This window comes from Anolis carolinensis, chromosome 2 (genome assembly GCF_035594765.1).
Source record: "Anolis carolinensis isolate JA03-04 chromosome 2, rAnoCar3.1.pri, whole genome shotgun sequence".
NCBI classification, from domain to species: Eukaryota; Metazoa; Chordata; class Lepidosauria; order Squamata; family Dactyloidae; genus Anolis; species Anolis carolinensis.
Window position 1 is genome coordinate 103,837,848 of NC_085842.1, and position 20,428 is coordinate 103,858,275.

The 20,428-nt window shown below is 39.9% G+C and overlaps 1 protein-coding gene across 5 annotated transcripts; it reads right to left on the reverse strand.

Annotated features, from left to right (window-relative positions):
* Nucleotides 1-534: 534 nt before the first annotated feature.
* Nucleotides 535-19,840, reverse strand: smad5 (SMAD family member 5). 5 transcript variants are annotated; one of them, XM_016995432.2, is made up of 9 exons: nt 19,583-19,838; nt 17,293-17,384; nt 14,472-14,988; nt 13,738-13,800; nt 13,362-13,613; nt 11,158-11,277; nt 5,981-6,202; nt 3,887-4,143; nt 535-3,648 (listed from the first exon to the last, which is right to left on the reverse strand). In XM_016995432.2, the coding sequence occupies exons 3-9, from the start codon at nt 14,872-14,874 to the stop codon at nt 3,505-3,507; spliced, it is 1,461 nt and encodes a 486-aa protein (XP_016850921.1). In that variant the 5' UTR covers nt 14,875-14,988; nt 17,293-17,384; nt 19,583-19,838; the 3' UTR covers nt 535-3,504. The 5 variants fall into 5 exon arrangements, with proteins under 5 accessions (XP_016850921.1, XP_008113735.1, XP_016850923.1 ...); XM_008115528.3 differs by lacking the exon at nt 17,293-17,384 and having other exon boundaries at nt 11,158-11,274; nt 19,583-19,840; XM_016995434.2 differs by lacking the exon at nt 17,293-17,384 and having other exon boundaries at nt 19,589-19,838.
* Nucleotides 19,841-20,428: the final 588 nt, after the last annotated feature.

Consider the following 20,428-nt stretch of genomic DNA (forward strand, 5'->3'; position numbering starts at 1 on the left):
CCCCCCCCCCCACACACACACACACCATAAAGGAATGCCATGCTACAGACAACTAAATGGTGTGATGTGGCTACTGCAATAACCCAGACAAGTGAAACATGCCTTACAAGCCATAATCTCCTCCTTTTCTGGTCTGGTGCACTATTGCAGATGTACAAGGAGTGTGTGTGCATGTGTGTGGTTGGGGATATAGCTTATTCTGTCAGTCTCAAATATGCTGGTTTTTGCCAGTAGACCTTGTTAGCTCTACGCGGGTGAAAAAATGCCTCCCGTAATTAAACCAGTATGAATATAAAGTACAAACAGTATAACCAACCTAGGCAATACCTGACATACCACACAACCTGCTCAGTCAAATGTCTCCTTTCTGAGGACATGCTGTTTAGTGCTGTGGCACTGTCACACTTTTATTCCACATTTTCTTAATTTACTTAGCATATACCTATAATATGGGCATTTACCTATCAATTCAACTAGCTGTTCACCAGTCATGTGTAAGACATTGGAAGTTGATCAATGAACACAATTCATATGTTCTAAAAAGTACTTTATCATTGTCTCCATGCATCACTCATACTGAACATTAAGTGCCATATGAATACAAAAACTTCCTAAAAGTTTATTGCTGCACTAAATCAGATGCCCATTCCTCAAGGTCCCAATCTATACTTTCAGTTCAATGATGTAAAGGGACTTCTACAGGAGTTTGATTCTGGTAGCATTCCTTCATTCATTCTATACTCTGAATACAGCCCATCCCTATTTCTTTTACTGACCATGTGGTAAAAAAAACTTTATTGGAAGAGCAGGTCAAAAGTTGCTAGCACTGCATTGTTGTTGTTTGTTTTGGTATCCTCCTCTGACCTTGGTCATTTCTAAATGTGGTGAATAGCCTGCCAATATCACCAAATCATCCCATTATTTCTTTTCATAACATCAGTACATCCACTTAGTCTTTTCTAGAGTGAATCACATAAGTGTACATTTGTTGCCTTGCCACCTTTCAGCAGAAAGGGTAGCAGTTTCTTATCTGAGAGTTAGCATCAATTTCTTGGCATCATGTTCCAATCACAAAATGGAAAGGGACTTTTTTGTCCCATTATAATACATTGTGTGGAAAAAAAGACAACCCCACTTACAACTTGCCTGAAAAAAAAATGCTTGACTGATGCTTGAAGACACTATTCAGTATAAAATGCATATCTTGTAGGTCTAGCTATGTGTGAATTCTCCAAGACTCTAAAATGTCCCATTTGAAAGGATGATTATTAATCAGCTTCTATTCTCACAATCTAGAGTTCTTTGACAGAACTATTGTATCAGGAATACTTTCACATAACTCTCTATCTGCTATAGGAGGAGGCAGGCATCAAACCCTGGTATGAAGACATAATTCTCAATCAAAACAGAGTGATCAAACATAACCTATGCCAAGACAAGCCAGATTTCAGATTTGTACGATTTATTTCGCCTATCACTGGGAGGCCAAGGAAATACATAAAGCACAAAAGGTTTCATCTCAGTCACTAGAACTCCCACAAGGCCTTGTACCTAAGAAATTGATTCCTGAAATCTAAGGAGCAGATATGCTTCCTCCTCTCTGTGCCATTAAAGAAAATCTAATGTTCTGTATGAAATTCTGTTATTTTTATGAGCTTGGCTGGAATCCATACAGAACTACAGTTAGGTCATCCTAAGTAATTAGAAGCATATGTTTAATTACTATTGTCAAAGAAAAAAATATCACTAATAGTACCTTGGACCGTCTTCCTTAAAGAAACAAATTTATTCCACATGGCACTAAGTATTGCTACTAGTTCCTGAAAAGAACCAATTAAAAGATGCAACAAGAGCTCACAGGTATTTTGGAAGAAAACCCTTAATAACCTAGCATAAGGCTATGGTTTAAATATGTTGCTGTTTGAGAAGAGAGATTGTCAGACACACAACACATTTAGATAATCTTGATTTCCATCAGTAATAATCCTAAGAGCTGGCTGTGCCACAGACATCTCCTTTGCTTATCCAATGAACAAAAATATCCGTGAAAGGATTCTAATTATTTCAACATAGACAAATTTACACATTCATTGGGACCATCTCTATTTCTGTTAGCCTATTAAGTGGAATTGGAGCCCCCGATGGCACAGCGTGTTAAAGCGCTGAGCTGCTGAACTTGCGGACTGAACAGTCACAGGTTCGAATCCGGGGAGCGGAGTGAGCACCCACTGTTAGCCCCAGCTTCTGCGAAAACATGCAAATGTGAGATCAATAGGTGCCGCTCCGGTGGGAAGGTAACAACGCTCCATGCAGTCATGCCGCCCACATGACCTTGCAGGTGTCTATGGACAATGCCGGCTCTTCTGCTTAGACATAGAAATGAGCACCAACCCCCAGTCGGAAACGACTGGACATTGTCAGGGGGAAACCTTTACCTTTACCTATTAAGTGGAATTAGTAACAGTGAATGATGTAGACAGAGATCTCTAGTATCATATTACGTCAGAGAGCCTGTAAGAATAAGATCAAAATATTCCAGAGTCAAGAGGCAACTATTTTTTTGGTTTTCATGATGGGCCCGGTCTGCCCAGCAATCTTGAGAAGCAAACATTCTGTACCACTTTCTGAAGTGAGATTTCTAATACTGTAGTTATAAAAATGAATTACAAAAGGGGCAAAACTAATACTGCAAAACAGCAGTAGTGTGATGTTAGCAACCCTTCAAGATACTATGTAAATGCAAAAAATAATCCTTGCAGCATAACAAGCAAAATCGTAACATTCTGCACAAGTGAATTGCTTAAAAGGCTATATCTCAAAAGTGTCTCATATACTATGAGTCCAAGTCAAGAGAAAATACTGACTAGGCTAAATAAGATACTTCCTTGAATCAAATATCTGTTCAGAACAATGATTTAAGAAGCAAGCCACATATTTATCTGGAAGTCTCACAGAGGTCCTTCAATTTAAACACAAAGAACTGGGGTGAACGTCAAAATTGCCCTTGTTTATGGCAGAACCTGCAAGGATGCATTCTAACAGCACTACCAGTATCAAGTGTTTTTCAACACACATATATCAGAATCACATTATTATTAACGCTAAAGGCAACCTCAGGTGTAATAAAGCTAGTTTCATGGACTTCATTAATGTAAATTTACATGAGCATTAAAAACAGTCTGCAAGTGGGAAATACATGCAACCAGCAAAAAAGATAGTGTTCTCTAATTTCAGTTCAGCAAAGTGTTCCAAGACATAGTAAAATGTTTCCAGTGGAGCCAATTTTTAAAATATGTCTAGAAAGGAAAAACAAGTTTCCTCCAAACACGACTGTTTCTTTTATCAAAATGAAAAGTAAAATGGTAATAGAAAAACAAAATTGGTCATCATTGGGACAAGACAGCTAACACGTGGCCCATTCTTATAGTATCCACACTGGAAGTTTCTGTAGAATTTTTAAAAAATTGTCACTAAAGTTATGGTTGTTGAAGAAATACTTCCACACTATGAAACAGAAGAGATGGGATTTAGTGGAGAACCCATTTGAGTAAGTACTTTATCCAGCCACTGCAAAGGCCCGTGGAGATGTATTTCTATCCAGCATGGGGTGCTTGTAACATCTTGTCGGTGATATTCTGCTCCCCAACCCTATAAAATAAACATATATTTAATGAGAGTTAGATCTTAAATACGTCATGTAGGTTTGTAGTCAACTTCTGTTAAAAAGAGTGACAAATCTATCATGAGGTGATACTATTGCTAACTATAGCCCATATCATCTGATCCAATCTCTATATGGCTCGATATTTTATTTTATAGCAAGCTTATATGGCTATTCCTTTTAGAAGCATTACATAAATTTGATTATAAATAAACCATATCTTACCTTTACAAAACTCATCCGAATTGTGCACATTTTGGTGAGCTCATATACTGCCTCAAACCCATGATTGACGGACTGAGCTAGCAGCTGAGCAAATTCCTGATTATTAAAAATCTTGAGGCTGCAGCCACTAGGAATCTTGCATACAGTTGTGGGGTGAAATCCATGATGGTAATTACAATTTCGGCTCTGTACGAATATGCTGCTGTCACTCAGGCATTCGGCATAGACCTCTCCACCAACATAGTACAAATGGACACCTGAGGAAGTAGAACACCAAACATCGAGTTAATTGTAAAAGCAATTATAGCCCCTCACTTTAAACCAGATTTGTTTCAAGAAGATCCAGTTTCATCCCACAAACCCAGTACTTTATTTATTTATTTATTTACTACATTTTTACCCTGCCTTTCTCAACCCCGGAGGGGACTCAAGGCGACTTACAGATCTGGCAAAAATTCAATGCTGCATATGTAAACAATAAAACCCATCTCATCAAAATATAAACAATCTAAATATATAAGCAATTAAAACACATAAAAAGCATTTAACAGATTAAAATTATATAAAATGCCAAGTCATGATCTCATATCCAAATTGTTTTCCAAAATCCATAGTCCATTGTTCAAGCTGTTAAAAGTCTCATTCTGTAGTTTCCTATTCACCAAACACCTGCATAAAAAGCCAGGTCTTAAGTTTTTTTCTAAAAATGAGCCACTAGAGGTCTCCCTTCCATTAATTACAGAACAGGATTCTTCAATAGTGTTGTGTTTTTTTTTTATCGTGTCAGAAGCGACTTGAAAACATACTACAAGTTGCTTCTGGTGTGAGAGAATTGGCCATCTACAGAGACATTGTCCAGGGGATGCCAGAATGTTCCATCCTGCTGGAAGGCTTCTCTCATGTCCCTACAAGCTAGAGCTGACAGACGAAAGCTGACTGTTGGGTTGCTGACCTGAAGGTTGCCGGTTCGAATCCCCATATCAGGGATTCAAACCAGCAACCTTCAGGTCGGCAACCCGACCTTCAGGTCAGCAAACCAGCCAGCACAAGGATTTAACTCGCTGTGCCACTGGGGCTCCTACTACGTAGATCGGGATTGGTGATTGTTCAGCTCTACTGAAGTAACTAAATTGCACTCCCAATATTCATCACAATAGGCCACAAAAGGTGATTGTCCTATGTGTATTTTGAACTTCAGCTCCCAGAATTTCTTACAGCTGGCCAAACTGGCTGGGGCATCTGAGAGTAGAAGTCCCAAACACCTAGAAAACCACAACCTCACAACCTCCGAGGATGCCTGCCATAGATGTGGGCGAAACATCAGGAGAGAATACTTCTGGAACATGGCCATACAGCCCAGAAAACATACAACAACCCTGTGATCCCGGCCATGAAAGCCTTCGACAATACATTAACCACTGCTATGCTGGTTCAGTCTGCTAGGAACTGCAGTCCAACAAAATTGGGAGAATGTCCTAATCCCTACCCATGAAAAAGACATGCTCATGTCCTGTTGGTGAGAAACCTATTAGCAATGGATGATTGTTATGAAAAAACAGCCCCTTTGTGCGATACATAAGAAATTATGTTTCAAATTCTATGAGATGATACTGCACTTTTTTGATCTTTTTAGAAGATTTCAAGTATATTATGAATTCAAGGTACCTTTCTTTGCCTGCTCTAACCTGCCATATTTCTAAATCCAACTCAGGACTTAGACTTTCTTCTCCTCCCATTGTTTATTTAAAATGGCTTGTTATACTAGCATCAGGGAAACATTTCTACACAAAACCCTCAAATGTGTACACTATGAACAAATGTTTCAAAAGTGGTTACAGTATTTGTAAACCCTACAGGCTGTGAAATAAATCCAAAAGGGTAAAGTTGGAATAAGAATAGGAAATTCCATGATACAATGTTTCACTACATAAACCAGTTAAATGTTTTATTAAAGTTGGCATGGCATTTTTAAGTGACTGATGCAAGTTTACACTGTTTCAGTTTCTTGCCTTTAATTACATTACTTCATTTACTGAGATTGCAGCTCAGTAAAGCAAGTTGCTTCTGATCAAACAAACTACACTTCCATGTTACCTTTTCCAATATGTCTCCGGGTGTTTTCAATAGTTGAGTTGCGATTAACATTGGAGAGCAAACCTAAGCAGAATCTATTTTTGTTGTTAGAAGGATCTGTAAAGCCATCTACTAAGATACTAGTAGAAGATGCATGAAAAGCCTCCCCAACTCGGTTGTTTAATTCATAATACACAATTGAGCACCAGTGCTTGGGTTCTTCATAGGCCACAGGGTGAACATCTATGAACAAAAACAATGCACATGGTCATTTTCAGCAGTTACGATCTATTACAAGATCCCCCAACATGGTAACCTCCAGATTTGCTAGGCTATCCCTCTACTTTCTGAACAGGACGATGGCTGCAGAATGATGGAATCCATAGTCCAACACACTTAAAAGTGCAGAGGGCTAATTTACACCCTTTGTCATGCAAAACAGTATTTTAGCATTAATGCTTCTTTCCTAATGGTTTACAAAACTTCAAGCATTTTCCCAACAATCACCTCCCAAATGAGTACTATTACCTCTGTATTGCAAACAAGGAGTGAATTACAAAGACAGACTTTGTCCACCTTCCACTGGACAGCTGACCTGAGATATAAACATTTCATATGGGCATGTATTTCATAATCATAACCTCTACAAAAAAAGATTAATGGTTGAAGTTCTGTTGTATGTCTGAACATCCTGAGCAATCAGGTTGATACATTTACAGGACATAAATTTCTCTGCAGTGCTTGCATTGTGGAAAACATTCCAAAAGAAGTCAGTCTGGTTTCATCCTTGTTGAACTTGTGGTCCTGAAATGCATCAGTCCACACTGCCGTTGCTTTTTAAAAATGATATTTAAATTATTTTACTGCATGTCATTTTAGGAACTCAGTTGGACAATTTTAATAAGCAAACTCTTTTTATTTAATTTAAAATATAAACATATTTTATGTTTACTTCAACTGAAGTAGTCCCTGTTTTAAACTACAGCTTGGCCATACTGAATGCACTTTCAAAAGAAGCACATAATAAAAAAATTATGAGAATTCAAAAATATTTTTGAAAAGTAGTTTCTTTTTCTTTCAATATTATTTTTAAAGCATCGAAACAACACAAATGAAACAAATATTTTATTTTACATTACCTTCCAAATTCCAGTTGGCTACATGATGTAACCATAACACATTTCTACTCTCAACTGCATGCAGCATGCACTGCTATGTGCATAAAATCTACATACATTCTTGAATCAACTATACTTACATCTAACTACCATAAGGCAGGTTATATGTTCAAAGGTTACCCTCTGAGCACAAATCCTTCTCATCTTTAAATCCCAAGATACAGTTTTGTCCACGACAGTGGGGAGGGTTACCCTAGGCAAACGTCTTTACAGAACTTTTTGCAAATAATAATAATAATAATAATAATAATAATAATAATAATAATAACTTTATTCTTGTACTCCGCCGCTATCTCCCCGAAGGGACGTGGGGTGCGTACATAAGAAAAACAGTCCATACATTTAAAATACAATATATTAACATAGTTATAAAACAACACATGACAATTACTAAAACCATGACATCAATTGCTATGTACAGAGGGTTATTAGTACAAAACTCTGAGTAAAGTCCATGAATAAAATAGAGACGGGCGGGGGAGGACAAGAAACTGATCGCGTTGAAACACTAAAACCTGTAAAATGGGGGGCAATATTAAATTGCAGCACTGTTTGAAAACAAGACACATGGCTGGTGGCCTCTTCACCCAAAAGCGCACGGCAACATCCATGTTTTTAGGCTCCGGCAGTAGGTCGACGATTAAGGAGCCAGTCTAATCTCCCTGGGGAGCGACTTCCAGAGTCAGGGAGCCACTACTGAAAAGGCCCTATCTCTCTTCCCCACCAACCATGCTTGAGATGGAGGTGGGAGCAAAAGAAGGGCCTCCCTGGAAGATCTTAGGGCCCGTGCAGGTTCATAGGGGAGGAGGCAATCGCAAAGATAAGCAGGTCCTGAACCATATAGGGCTTTGTAGGTGATAACCTGCACCTTGAATTGGGCCCAAAAACTTATTGGTAGCCAGTGAAGCTGCTTAAACAGAAGGCTTGACCGCTCTCTGTAGCTAGTTCGTTATTAATCTGGCCGCTGATCTTTGTACCAGCTGTAGTTTCTGAACCAAACTGACTGCATACATAGCTTACAATGATGGTGTTACTAGGCATGTGTGATCCATGAAAAAAATGGTTCAAAACTCGCTTCGAAAGTAGGGGGTGCTGGCGCTTTGTTTCTAAAGTAATTTCCAAATTTTGAAGAAAAAAATTTGAAACTTTACAAACATTCGGAATATTTGTAATTACCTCATTAATGGCGGACACGCATACACAATGGCGAAAAACAGCACTGGGGGGGGGGGGGATTTAGAGGACTCTCCCGCCCTCATTTTTTGAGCTATCCTGATCAAATGTGGTACAGTGGTAAAACATATTTACCACAGCTAGCTCACCAAATCTCAGAACGTTTCCCTTATCCTCTGAGGCAAATTTTCATAGCTTTTATAATAAACCATTTTTATTAGTTGCAGAAATCTGTTCCTGGTTTGAAAATCTTATTTACTGTTTCACTGGGTTGTCTTTACTTTGAAAATCTTTGTTCTACTTCAGAAACTTTGTTTTGTGGCTGAAACACAGTGAAATTGGTGGACAGTGTCCCAGCAAACCATAATGTGTTATCATAGCACCATGTCCCTTGCACAAAGACAAAGTTATGGCAGTGTAATAAAGTTTTGCCATGTTTCTATGACAGAACCAATTAGGAAATGACATTTATCACCCAAGAACAGAAATCAAAGTACACCATCAAATCATTCCTGACAGATGGCCATCAGCCTCTGAATAAGGAAATCTGTTCCTGGTTTGAAAGTGTTATTTCCTGTTTCATTGGGTTTTCTGGGGCTGAGAGTGTGTGATTTGCCCCAGTGGGTTTCCATGACTGAGTGGGGAATCGAGCCACAATTGTAGCCCAACTCTCAAACCACTACACTACACAATGCTGTCTCAAAACGGATTCACTGCTAGCGAGTAGGGAAAATGCTCAGGAGTGGGTTTCTTCCTATGGGGCTTAGCCTGCTTCTAACCAGGAGGGAAAGCTGTCAGGAGTGGGTTTCTTCCGATGTTACACTATGCCTTAGAAAAAACCTCAGTATTTTTTTTTATGAATACTCCCATGAGAAAATGTATAAGGATGTAGGTGAACTACAATTCCCAAAAGTCTTGGGTCAACCCTCCCAAAACACCCCCAGGATTCACAGCTGGCAATGTTGGGTCTGTGTGCCAAGCTTGGTCCAGATCCGTCACTTGCTGGGTTCAGTGTTCTCAAATATGGGTAAACTATAACTCTCTGATGCAAAGGTCAATCTCCCACAAAGCCTGCCAATATTCACAGTTGGCCATGTTGGGTCTGTGTGCTAAGCTTGGTCCAGATCTGTCACTTTTCTTCTTATCCCATATTATATGGCTTTGGGGACGCATATAATCCAGTTTAAATCAGATAATCTGGAATCAGATCCTGGGATATAGGGCAGTGTAGATTCAGCCTGATTCCTCTTCCACACTGCTCCTATATCCCAGGATCTGATCCCAGATTATCTGCTTTGAAATGGATTATATGAGTCCACACTGCCAGATAATCTGGGACAAGAAAATAATCTGGGATCAGATCCTGGGAATTAGGGCAGTGTAGATCCAGGCTAAGTCCCCTTCCACACGACTGCTATATCCCAAGATCTGATCCCAGACTAACTGCTCTGAACTGGATTATATGAGTCTACACTGCTAGATAATCTGGGATAAGAAGATAATCTAGGAGGGGGTTTCTTCCGATGGGGCTTAGCCCGCTTCTAAGGAGGAAAGTGCTCAGGAGTTGGGTTTCTTCCGATGGGGTTTACACATACACACAAATAGAGCAAATTTTAAAAGGAATACTACTAAAACAGATTTAAAATGCATCCTTTCCCCTTCCCAGAATGATACTATTATACATATTTTAACGTGAGTCTCTTTCAGTCTCAAATCTAAAGAGAAAAGTGGGGTACCAATAATAATAATAATAATAATAATAATAATAATAATAATAATAATAATAATAATAATAATAATAAAACATAATATTAGTAGTGAAAATAATAATATCAGGGTAATTTAAAATAAAAGGGGGGAGAGTTGTGGAAAATCCTTAGCAGGGTGATAGTTTGCTTTCCCTGCCCATTTTCAATTTTCTTCTCCCCCTGAAGTGCAAAGTCACACACCAACCTGGGTGGAGGTTAAGTTAAGAGGTCTAGTTTGGGGTTTTGCCAGCATCTGGATTGTGGATCTGATCTGGATTGTGGATTGTTCCCCCCTCCTTTCTCCCCTTTCCTCAAAGCTTCTCGCAAAGGCAGGAGGGGAAAGCTGCGAAGGGGAAGAGGAAGTGGTGTGCAAGGGAGATCCTGCAGGTGTGAAGAAGCAGCCAGCAATGCCCTTTGCAAACCAGGCTCCATCCGCTTCTGCAACCAGGACGGGAAAGGGGATTTCTCTCCTGGATAGCAACAGGTTTAAGAGCCCCATAGAAACCAACCAGGAAGGGAAGGGGGATTTCTCTCCTGGATAGCCAGGAGAGAAACACTCCAGGCTTGGTTTCTACGGGGCTCTTAAACCCCAATGCTAGCCAGGAGATTGGTTGAATTAAAACACTTTCTCATATATCCAAAGGTTATCCAAAGGTATTCCGAGGCATGGGCGCTAACGCTTCAAATTGGAAGGTTACATTCGAAGCACCAAACCACTTCAGAAACCTGTTTGGATTTATTACAATTAACAAATTTATTACGATTAACGACAATTCCGATTAATTCGCGCATGCCTAGGTGTTACATATTGTCCATTCACTGCTTAGTTTCTATGGTAGAAGTAAGCATCACAGAGTCCTCCAGATGTTATTGGACTGAATGTCCAAGCAGCCCCACTCAACACATCCCATGCCTCAAAATGCTGGGAATTACAATAAAACAACATCTGGAGGATCTCATTATCACTCTAAAGGAAAAAAGGTAATAGGAAAAATTTAAGTTTGATGTCCAGCTGTATTTTTCAGCAGCTACTGACACTGGCAAAATATCAACAATGACAAAATACAACTATGACTAATAAATATATTGTTTTCCTTACCTCTGTTAGAAATGTTTGGCATTATCTGAGGGATCATATTATTGCTTGTGTCCATAGACTGTGATGTATCTTGCCCCATTTGATCTTCAGGAGGCATATAAGCAGGAGGTGGTGTATCTGCTATAAATAAAAGTTAGGAATTTTGGAGTGATGGAAATATATTTTATGCTACACAATCTGAATTCCTCTTCATTGCTTCCAAAATCAATGGATTATTCTCATTTTTGTGACATTCGTACTCCCTGCCTTCCTCCATTTTTCTTTTTTTTTAAAACATTCTTACAATTCCTCTGTAAATAAACAAGTAGTTTTTGAGTTACTGACTTACAAACGTCTCGTAGTTAAGAATGGGTGAGACAACAGGGAGAGAAATCTACCCCCAGGAAAAGAAAATCACTCCTGAAAGAGTTATTGTGAGGAAAAGGTGTCTCCACTGAAGCTTTATCACCAATCTTTGTTTCCACAAGCCACATTTTTCAAAAAATCAAATTATCATAGGAAAAAAGTGAGGTGAAATCTTCTGAACAGAGTCACAGGCAACAAAAGGAATGTGAAAAAGGGTGTTAACCCTTCCCTATGTTATTCAAAGAGGATACACACATACACACACACAACTGGCTGAAGTTACACTTAAAATGTACCTGTTCCAACTTAAATACAAATTCAACTTAAGAGCACATCTACAGAACCCATCTTGTTCCTAACTTGGGGACTCCCTGTACTAGTATTCTAAAGCAGACTGAAAACATTAAAAGGAATCTTATAGCACCTTTGAGACTGAGTTAGTTTCTAAGGCACTGGATTCTTTATCTGTCACAGTTTGTCTATATGTCTCACTCTTAAATCCAAATGCCACTTATCTTCCCTATCGCTGTTTACTATATACCACAACCAAGCAAGAATGACACTCACATATATCCTACACTCCTGAAATATACACTACATGGCGAGAAGATGTTCTGGAACAAGTTTTAGAGCCAGCACAGAGGGCAAAAAGGGTAAAATGTTTTTATTGCTATTATTATACTGGGCTATAATATTATACTATTATATGGGGTTTAGGCCTGAATGTTCAAATACTTGGAAGTGATTTATCGACACAATGTGATCCAACTCAAAGTGAACATGTTTTAAATAATCTATGCTCTGGTATTTCTAATTTTGGCATTTGGATCAACATTACTGTTACCACTCTCTACCTCTCCCCAACCCTATGACAACCCTATTCCAGTCCCCGTCTGTCTACACCTTTTCTTCCCATCCTCCCCGTTTTCACCTCTCATCCATTTACACAATCAATGAAAGCACCTTCAGAAGGCCCCATGCATATTCTGCAATTTTCCATTGCTTTAGCACAAGGGTGGGCAATTGACAGTGACTCAGGACTAAATCTCCACTCCACAGGAACTTGGGAAACCACACCCCAAGCTTCTTTATTTTTCCCTTTTGTAAAAAAATAAAAAGCCTTTTTTATCCCTACTGGACATCATTTTTCTTGTATTTGATAGGCAAAAAGTGAGTTGTCAACTCCTTGTGCTTGTAGGGAAAGCAAAGTGAATTAGCAGTACTAAGAAGGAAGAACTGTGATCTTTGCAATCACCAACATTGTCCATTTCCTTACCCTCTCCTTGTCTATCATATCAATCTCCTATCAATCTAAGGACTAAAGGACAAGCACAAAACAGGAAAGAACCTCAAGAGTTGAGGTGTGACCGGAAAATATAACTGCCTTGTGACTACTGTCCCTTCATAACATTCTTGCATCCATGGTAAGTTGCTCTTGCTATTACTTCTGTAAATGAGAGATGTTAAACAAAATAAACTGGAGAAATGCTGAAACTCTAGAGGCATGTTACGCTACAGACTTTGATACTTGCTCTTTTTAAATTTTAATTTGACACTGCTGTCAAAATTTCACTGACTGCACATTGCTTAAGTTGCATTGATCGACTGTCTGCGCAGGCTTCCATACTTTGCACTTTAACAACACAACCATTCAACGCTAAGGCTTCCCGCCAAATGGAACTGTAGAGGAGAGTCTACTGAACAAGCCAGTACCTGCCGCATACCAGTACTGCCATCTGTTGAGGAGTTACAAAGATGGAGGCATTACTTTTCATTCAACCCTCATAGTATGAAATAATAAAAAATGGCTTCATAATACAAATTTTACTTTTCAATGATTGTCACACAGAAGTCTTTACCTGGTAGCTGAAATGGACTCGATGGTCCAGAGCTAGCTGGGGAATTTGGATAGGTACTGCCGTCTGGAGATGGTGGATATGGACTATTTGGAGAAATGGGAAATGGAGTGCTGTTGGGTTGCTGGAACGATTCTGGAAATGTAGCATTGTGAGGCATATGTGGTTCATTGTGGCTTAGGTTTCTGAACTGAACCAAGAGGCTATGCTGTGGGTTGAATTCACTATGCCTAGGCACCAAGACTGGAGGTAAAACTGGAAAAAACAAAAGCAGAGAAGAACTAAAATAGATCAGAAGATTTTAATTTCCCATCCCACTAGTTACCAGCCCTTTAAATGAGAAAGACAGAGGAAGACACACAAGCCATAAGCATCATACCTGTCAAAGCACTGCACTGCATTTCCCAGTTGGGAAAATTCTGGTTCTGTGCACCGTAGCAGCCTAGTAGAGTAAAGACATGTGTCCAACTGATAAATTGTGTAGTGGATGAATCACGGACCCCTGAATAACTGAGGCTGAACTAAAACAAATTGCACAGAATGCTAGAGAACACAGTGCACCAATACTGTACTGTGTCAGTAAAGTAAAATCAACTGAATTAAGGAACAAAGAGGTTGAGGAGAGAGAAATATCGCACTGAGGATACGAATCAGGGGAAAGGGTAGAATAGAAACATTCATTGGTTTAAACTGGCCTATGAATGAATGAATATACATATGCACATAAATGATGCATAGGGCTTTGACATATTCATGGATGCAAAGCAGGTTTAGGAAAACAACCAGTTATCAAGTTAGTAACAAGATCAGAAATTCAGTTTCAACCTGAATTAGATTTAACACATACACGCAACCCAAAACAAATACACAGCATCAGTGTTACTTTAGACCAGGCATGGGCAAACTTCAGCCCTCCAGGTGTTTTGGGCCGAAGTTTGTCCCTGCCAGCTTTAGACCCAAGAAAGAAAATTTAACTTGGGGAAAAAACCTGTATACTGTTAACATCCAGCAATCCCTCTGCCACATTTATACCATGCCACCTTCTCAGTCATTAAATACTACTATGCAGTACTTGGAAATAAGTGAAGACAATATCGTAACACTCAAACACACCTGGACTCTCCACTCTTTTGTAATGATATGGATTGATGCAGACTTCCTTCTGCTTAGATCCAAAAGGAAATTCACAAATGTCCAATGGTTTTAGCTCATGGTGACTCTGTAGATCAGGCCAACGCCACACACGACAGTAAATAACATGGGGGAGGCCTTTGCGGTGAGAAACTTGAAGTCGTCCATCTAATGAACGGGGAATTGTAACACATTTACTAGGCTGTCCAGGACTGCTCAGTGCTTTCTCCAGCTCCTCCATAGCTCCTTTTTTCTTTTTGAGTTTTTTAACCAAGGCATCCACTGCTTTTTCTGCCCATTTTTCCTCTTCATCGCCTTGTTTCCAGCCCAACAAACGCTTTACAGCTGGGCTAGTAAAAGAGAACAGGCTGGCCATTGATGTCATTTGACAAGTCTTCAAGCAATTTTTGAACTAAATTTTAGATTCTCAGGCCCAATAGCAGTTTTCTAACTGCAGCAACTGGTCTTTCTTAATCCAAGGAAAAGATTCTTCATAGGCCTGTTAAAAAATTAGAATCCATTAGTGGATGACATATCCCTTGAAATACTGAAACAAAGCAATACAGAGTAACTAATTTTTTAAAAGCCTAAATTTGTTTCAGATTTGATGCAGACCCATTTACTTTCTTTTAATTTGCATTCATCTCTCTCTCTTTCTCTCTCTCTCTCTCTCTCTCTCTCTCTCTCTCTCTCTCTCTCTCTCTCACACACACACACACACACACACACACACACACACTATTTAAGCAGGAAAATCCAACTGGTGCAGGTGACAATGGAAATTCTTTGAAGCAAACATCCCTCCAACATTTTTCCATTGTATGATATTGTAAAGTTGAAATATTTTTTTTAAAAAAACTTTTGAGCATAAGGCCAAATTTACAGCACATAAAATTTTGATCACCCTTTTTACAACTAGACCTATAAGGAGGTAAGTGCATATAACGGGATTCAAAGGAGCCCATGCAGTTATTAAGGGGAAATGTAACACTGACTACAATGATTAAATATTTAATTAAACTAGACACTGCAGAAGACTGAGATTGTACAATACGAAGAAACAACAAAGAAGTAGAAGCATGAATCCCTGCCTTACAATTAATCTTTCTAAATCTAGTATCAAATCCAAATCTGATGTCAGGGGTAAACATTACTGGGCATCTACAAATGTCCACATGTTACAGCCAGCCCTAGAAGCTCCTGGCTCTATTGCTCTACTTTCTCACTGATCCTCTGTGTAGTGACCAGACTGAAGAGCCTAAGTACTCTGAAAACACCAACTCCCCTTGCTTGGAAACTAAACAAGGGCAGGTCTGGTGAGTGCTTGAAAGGGTGACGTTTAAGAAAATTCTATGAAATGTATGGGGTTGATATAAATTTATTTATAAATTGACATATGACTTGGAAGCACATGCTAACCCTCACACATAGTGAAAAGATGGAACAATATTTTTCATTGCCTCTTGATGGGCAGTGCCTGAACAAAGAGAACAAGTGAAAAAACAGCAATAACAGCAACAAGGAAGATGTGGCTCTAGTAAAGTCATCTTAGGGTGCAGCTACACTATAGAATTAATGCATTTTAACACTACTTTAACTGCCATGGCTCAATGTTATGGCATCATGGGTGTTGTAGGTTGCTGAGACATCAGAACTATTTGGAAGAGAAGGCTAAACCATTTGTAAAATTATAACTCTCATGATTCCACAATGCTGAGCCATGGCAGTTAAAAGTAGTGTCAAACTGCATGAATTATACCGTGTAAATGAACCCTTATTCAAGAATCCCCCAACACCTAGAAGTAGCACTATTCAGATAAAAAAAAATGCTAAGGAAGATAGAATTTTCAATAAACATCCATTTTAGCTCATTGTTCCAGAACACAGTTATCATCTACCTTTATGGAATGCAGTGGACAGTAACAAATTGTTCCTTTTATATCACTAACAAGATCTATCTGCAAGATCTATCTTTTTTAAAGGGAGTAATGACAAACGGAACTTGTGTGCTGTGTCAACATGTTGATAAGACCTCATAAAATCCCTGAAGAATACTCAACAAGTACAGACATAAGACAATAGGCAGCTGGCAAAAAGCAAGCGCTAAACAATGAGAAAGGATGTCAATAACAAAGTGGGTTCCGCTCCTGCTACAGAAACTGCCAAATATTGTCTTTGAGACTTCTTATAAACTAAAAGAAGTCCAAACAGAAAGCCTATCATTCCAAACTTCAGTCACGTTTATGTTCTCCATCAAAATCAAGTTATATTATTTCCCAGCTGCTTTCTCAAAAGCTGCCACCTCCAGGTGACCCAATGTCATGTGTGAGAATGATCAGGGGAACAGTTGTTACCTGTTTTTCCAGCTAAAGGAAAATAGCAGAGTGACCTACCTGCACTGACTTCCTCAGGAGGAGAAAGTATGCAGAGGAACAGTTTGTCAACATCTGCATTTCACTCTCTCTGAATGTGGGTTTGCATGTCTAGACATGAGGCACACAAAGTAGATATCACCTGTGGCTAGGAAAATGGATCAAAGTGCCAGCCAGTCATGGTACTTTCAAATAACACTACCAGACAAAGCAAAAATTTCCCTATTCCCTACTCTAGCTGTGTGAGAGTGAGTCAGACACCAGTTCTAGGTCTCATGAATGCCAAATAAACCCATGCCTGGCCCGTATCCTTCAACCACTACCACATACACACACCACATTCTAAATGTCTTCTAGACAGGAGGTAGAGTCAGTGGTAGGGCCACCATGCAGCCTTAGGCAAAATCCAGCTGATGTGCATTTATACACACCACTTCTAGATCTCACGAATAGAAGAAACATTCCTGCCTGGCCTGTGTCCTTCCAGGAATTCAGATGGAGATGCACAAGACTGAATATGTACCTTAAGAAAAAATAAATAAAAATAAACAGTAAATTTCTGGATATAGGAAACTTGGGAAAGTTCACATGAAGATCCATTCAATTAAGGTATTCCCTTAAGCTACCAAATCCAACTGATCATCCCACCTCAAACCTGGAGTGATATCAGGACAGAAACCTATTTACACCCATCCTTTTCCAGTCACTGTAGCTGCAGCATTTTCAGCTGCATTTTACAGCTGTAAACAAGGGCACAAATAAGACTGTAGTCATAACACAGAAGCTCAATCCACCTGGAGTGTGTATATATGCATGTGTGTGTGTGCTTAATGGATTATTGTACAAGAAAGGGCTATTTTCCCTGTTCCCTGAAGATCGCAGTATCCCTTATTCCAAATGCTTGCCATCAGGACTGTTTTGAATTTTTGAATACCTGTATTTGCAGATATGTATATAATGAAATATCTTGATATCCATGTCTAAACATGAAATTCATTTATATTTCATAAATATGTTGTACACAATCCTAGACCATTTTTATAATGGAATGTTTTAAATTTTATTGTTAATTGTGTTCTTGTCTGTGCCGTATTTTATGTTTTATATCAACTGGGTGCACTATTAATTGTTTATTCCACTCTATGTATTATTTATGTTGTAAGCCACCACGAGTCCCTTGTGGAGAGGGGGGCGGGATGTAAATATTATTATCTAGAATTCCAAAATCCAACACTACCCAGATGACTGACTGAGATAGCAATAATATTTGTAATAATAAGACCCACATCTTCTAGTTATATTTCATAAAAGAATTATGCACATGGCCTTTGAATGCTGTACTACTAATAATGTAATATAATAATGTAATAATTGTGTATTCTATATTAAATGTGGTATTACTGGTAGAGTTGCAGCATAGTGGTATAGTACAAGATAGTAATATATAATGCTAATGTAGTGCTATGCTAATAATATAATATATTGTATGTACACATAACTTATACGCTGCTCTGAGTCCCCTTCAGGGTGAGAAAGGCGGGATATAAATGTCGTAAATAATAAATGTGTGCCTGTTGTTTGTTGGAATCCGCCCTGAGTCCTCTTGGGGAGATATAGGGTGGAATACAAATATTTATTATTATTATTATTATTATTATTACTATTATTATTATCATTATTATTACTATTATTATAATTTTATGTAACATTGTAAAAATTCTGTGCATGAGGCAAGGTGTGTCTGAATACACTGAGCCATGAGAAAGCAAAGAGCGTATGATCTCAGCTACCAATGTGGATAATTTTGAGTTAAACTGTTGAGTTGCTGAACTTGCTGATCGAAAGGTTGATGGTTCGAATCCAGGAAGTGGAGTGAGCTCATGCTGTGAGCCCCAGCTTCTGCCAACCTAGCAGTTTGAAAACATGCAAATGTGAGTAGATCAATAGATACCACTCCGGTGGGAAGGAAACAGCGCTTCATACTGCCATGCCAGCCACATGAGCTTGGAGGTGTCTATGGATAGCACCAGTTCTTCGGCTTAGAAATGGAGATGAGCACCAACCACCAGAGTTGGACACGACTAGACTTAATGTCAAGAGGAAACCTTTACCTTTGAATTAGGAAGAGCTGATATTTATCTTGTACATTTCTGCTCAAAGGCTTTTGAATCTCCATCTACACTACAAGCCAGGCAAGGGAATCTAGAAGTGATACAGTCCAGGGATTTTAGATTTGGGGATACAGTGGAGACCCACTTTTAATTCTTTCTGCTCAAGTCTTGGGGATCTCCGCCTGCAGGCCGGGCGGGGATTTAAGAGAAGCAGCATCAACACACACCAGATGGGCGAATCCCAAGGCCGCGGGTTGGTCCCAGGAGGCACTTCCTAAGTTATAAATCAGGCATGGGCCAACTTGGGCCCTCCAGGCGTTTTGGACTTCCAACTCCCACCATTCCTAACAGCCTCAGGCCTCATCCTTTCCCCCCTCAGCGGCTGAGGGGGGAAAGGATGAGGCCTGAGGCTGTTAGGAATGGTGGGAATTGAAGTCCAAAATGCTTGGAGAGCCCAAGTTGGCCCATGCCTGATATAGATGAATATAATGGCGGAAAGAAGTTGTGCTTTGGCTGCCGGCTCTTCCCCTTTTTTCCCTGCGTGACCCCTCCCCCTTCAAAACAACCGCTTGCCTTCCTCCCCAAGAGAACACAAGAAGGACCGCCTCACCCGGACCTCAGCTGGCATCCAGGGCCGCCCGCCCCGCCGAAGGGGCAGGAAAGGAGGCCAAGGGAGGCCTTCTCTTCCTCTCAGGAGCCAGGAAGAGGGAGGCCGACTGAATAGACCGCCCTTGCAGTTGATCTCCGGCTTCAGGCGACGGCCCGAGAGCGGGAATGCGCCCTTGGACCACGGCGGGGAAGCTGAGGGATCCCCGGCCGAGGAGGAGGAGGGAAAGGCGACTGAGGCGCCGGAGGAGGAGGAGCAGGAGGAGGGAAGTGGGAGGAGCCAGGCACGCTCAGCCGAGGAGGGAGCGCACGTGACACGGGACACAAGGCGGCCGCCGGTTGGCGGAGCGCCGCTGTCACTTAGGAGGCCCCCGCCAATCCGGTGGTGAGGGTGGGAGGAAGGCAAATAACCCAATCCTTAGGTCTAGGTCTAGCTGTCTCCTTTTGCGTGGTGGTTTGCTCTCTGTATTTATATTTGTGTAATTAGTTTTCAAATCACTGGACATTTGAGAACACAGAAATGCTGGACCACTCCAACAACTACCGTGTCAGGCTTCACAGAGTAGCCATTGAAAACCACAAGCATGTGACAATTTCAACAGAAAGGAGGAAACCATGAAAATGAACAAATTCTGGCTACTAATATTTTTAAAACTCTGAAATCTGAACAATAAATAAAGAGCAAGACTAAAAAAGCAGGGGAATTCCAGACAAGAATCTATTAGGGCCAGCTAATACCTCCCAACAAAGAATTCCCCCAGGCAGCTACCAGCCAGACCTTGAAACTGCGGGCCATTAAAATGCTAATCAAGGTGGCAAATTGCAACATTCACCTCAAGCAGACAAGCAT

Excerpts from the sequence above, each read along its gene's own strand:
- smad5 (XM_016995434.2), bottom strand. The coding sequence starts at position 14,874 with ATGACATCAATGGCCAGCCTGTTCTCTTTTACTAGCCCAGCTGTAAAG. Across the intron at positions 11,278-13,361 it reads GAGTCCATTTCAGCTACCAG|CAGATACACCACCTCCTGCT; the intron begins GTAAAGACTTCT and ends TTTTATTTATAG. Across the intron at positions 4,144-5,980 it reads CCGGAGACATATTGGAAAAG|GTGTCCATTTGTACTATGTT; the intron begins GTAACATGGAAG and ends CTACTTCCTCAG.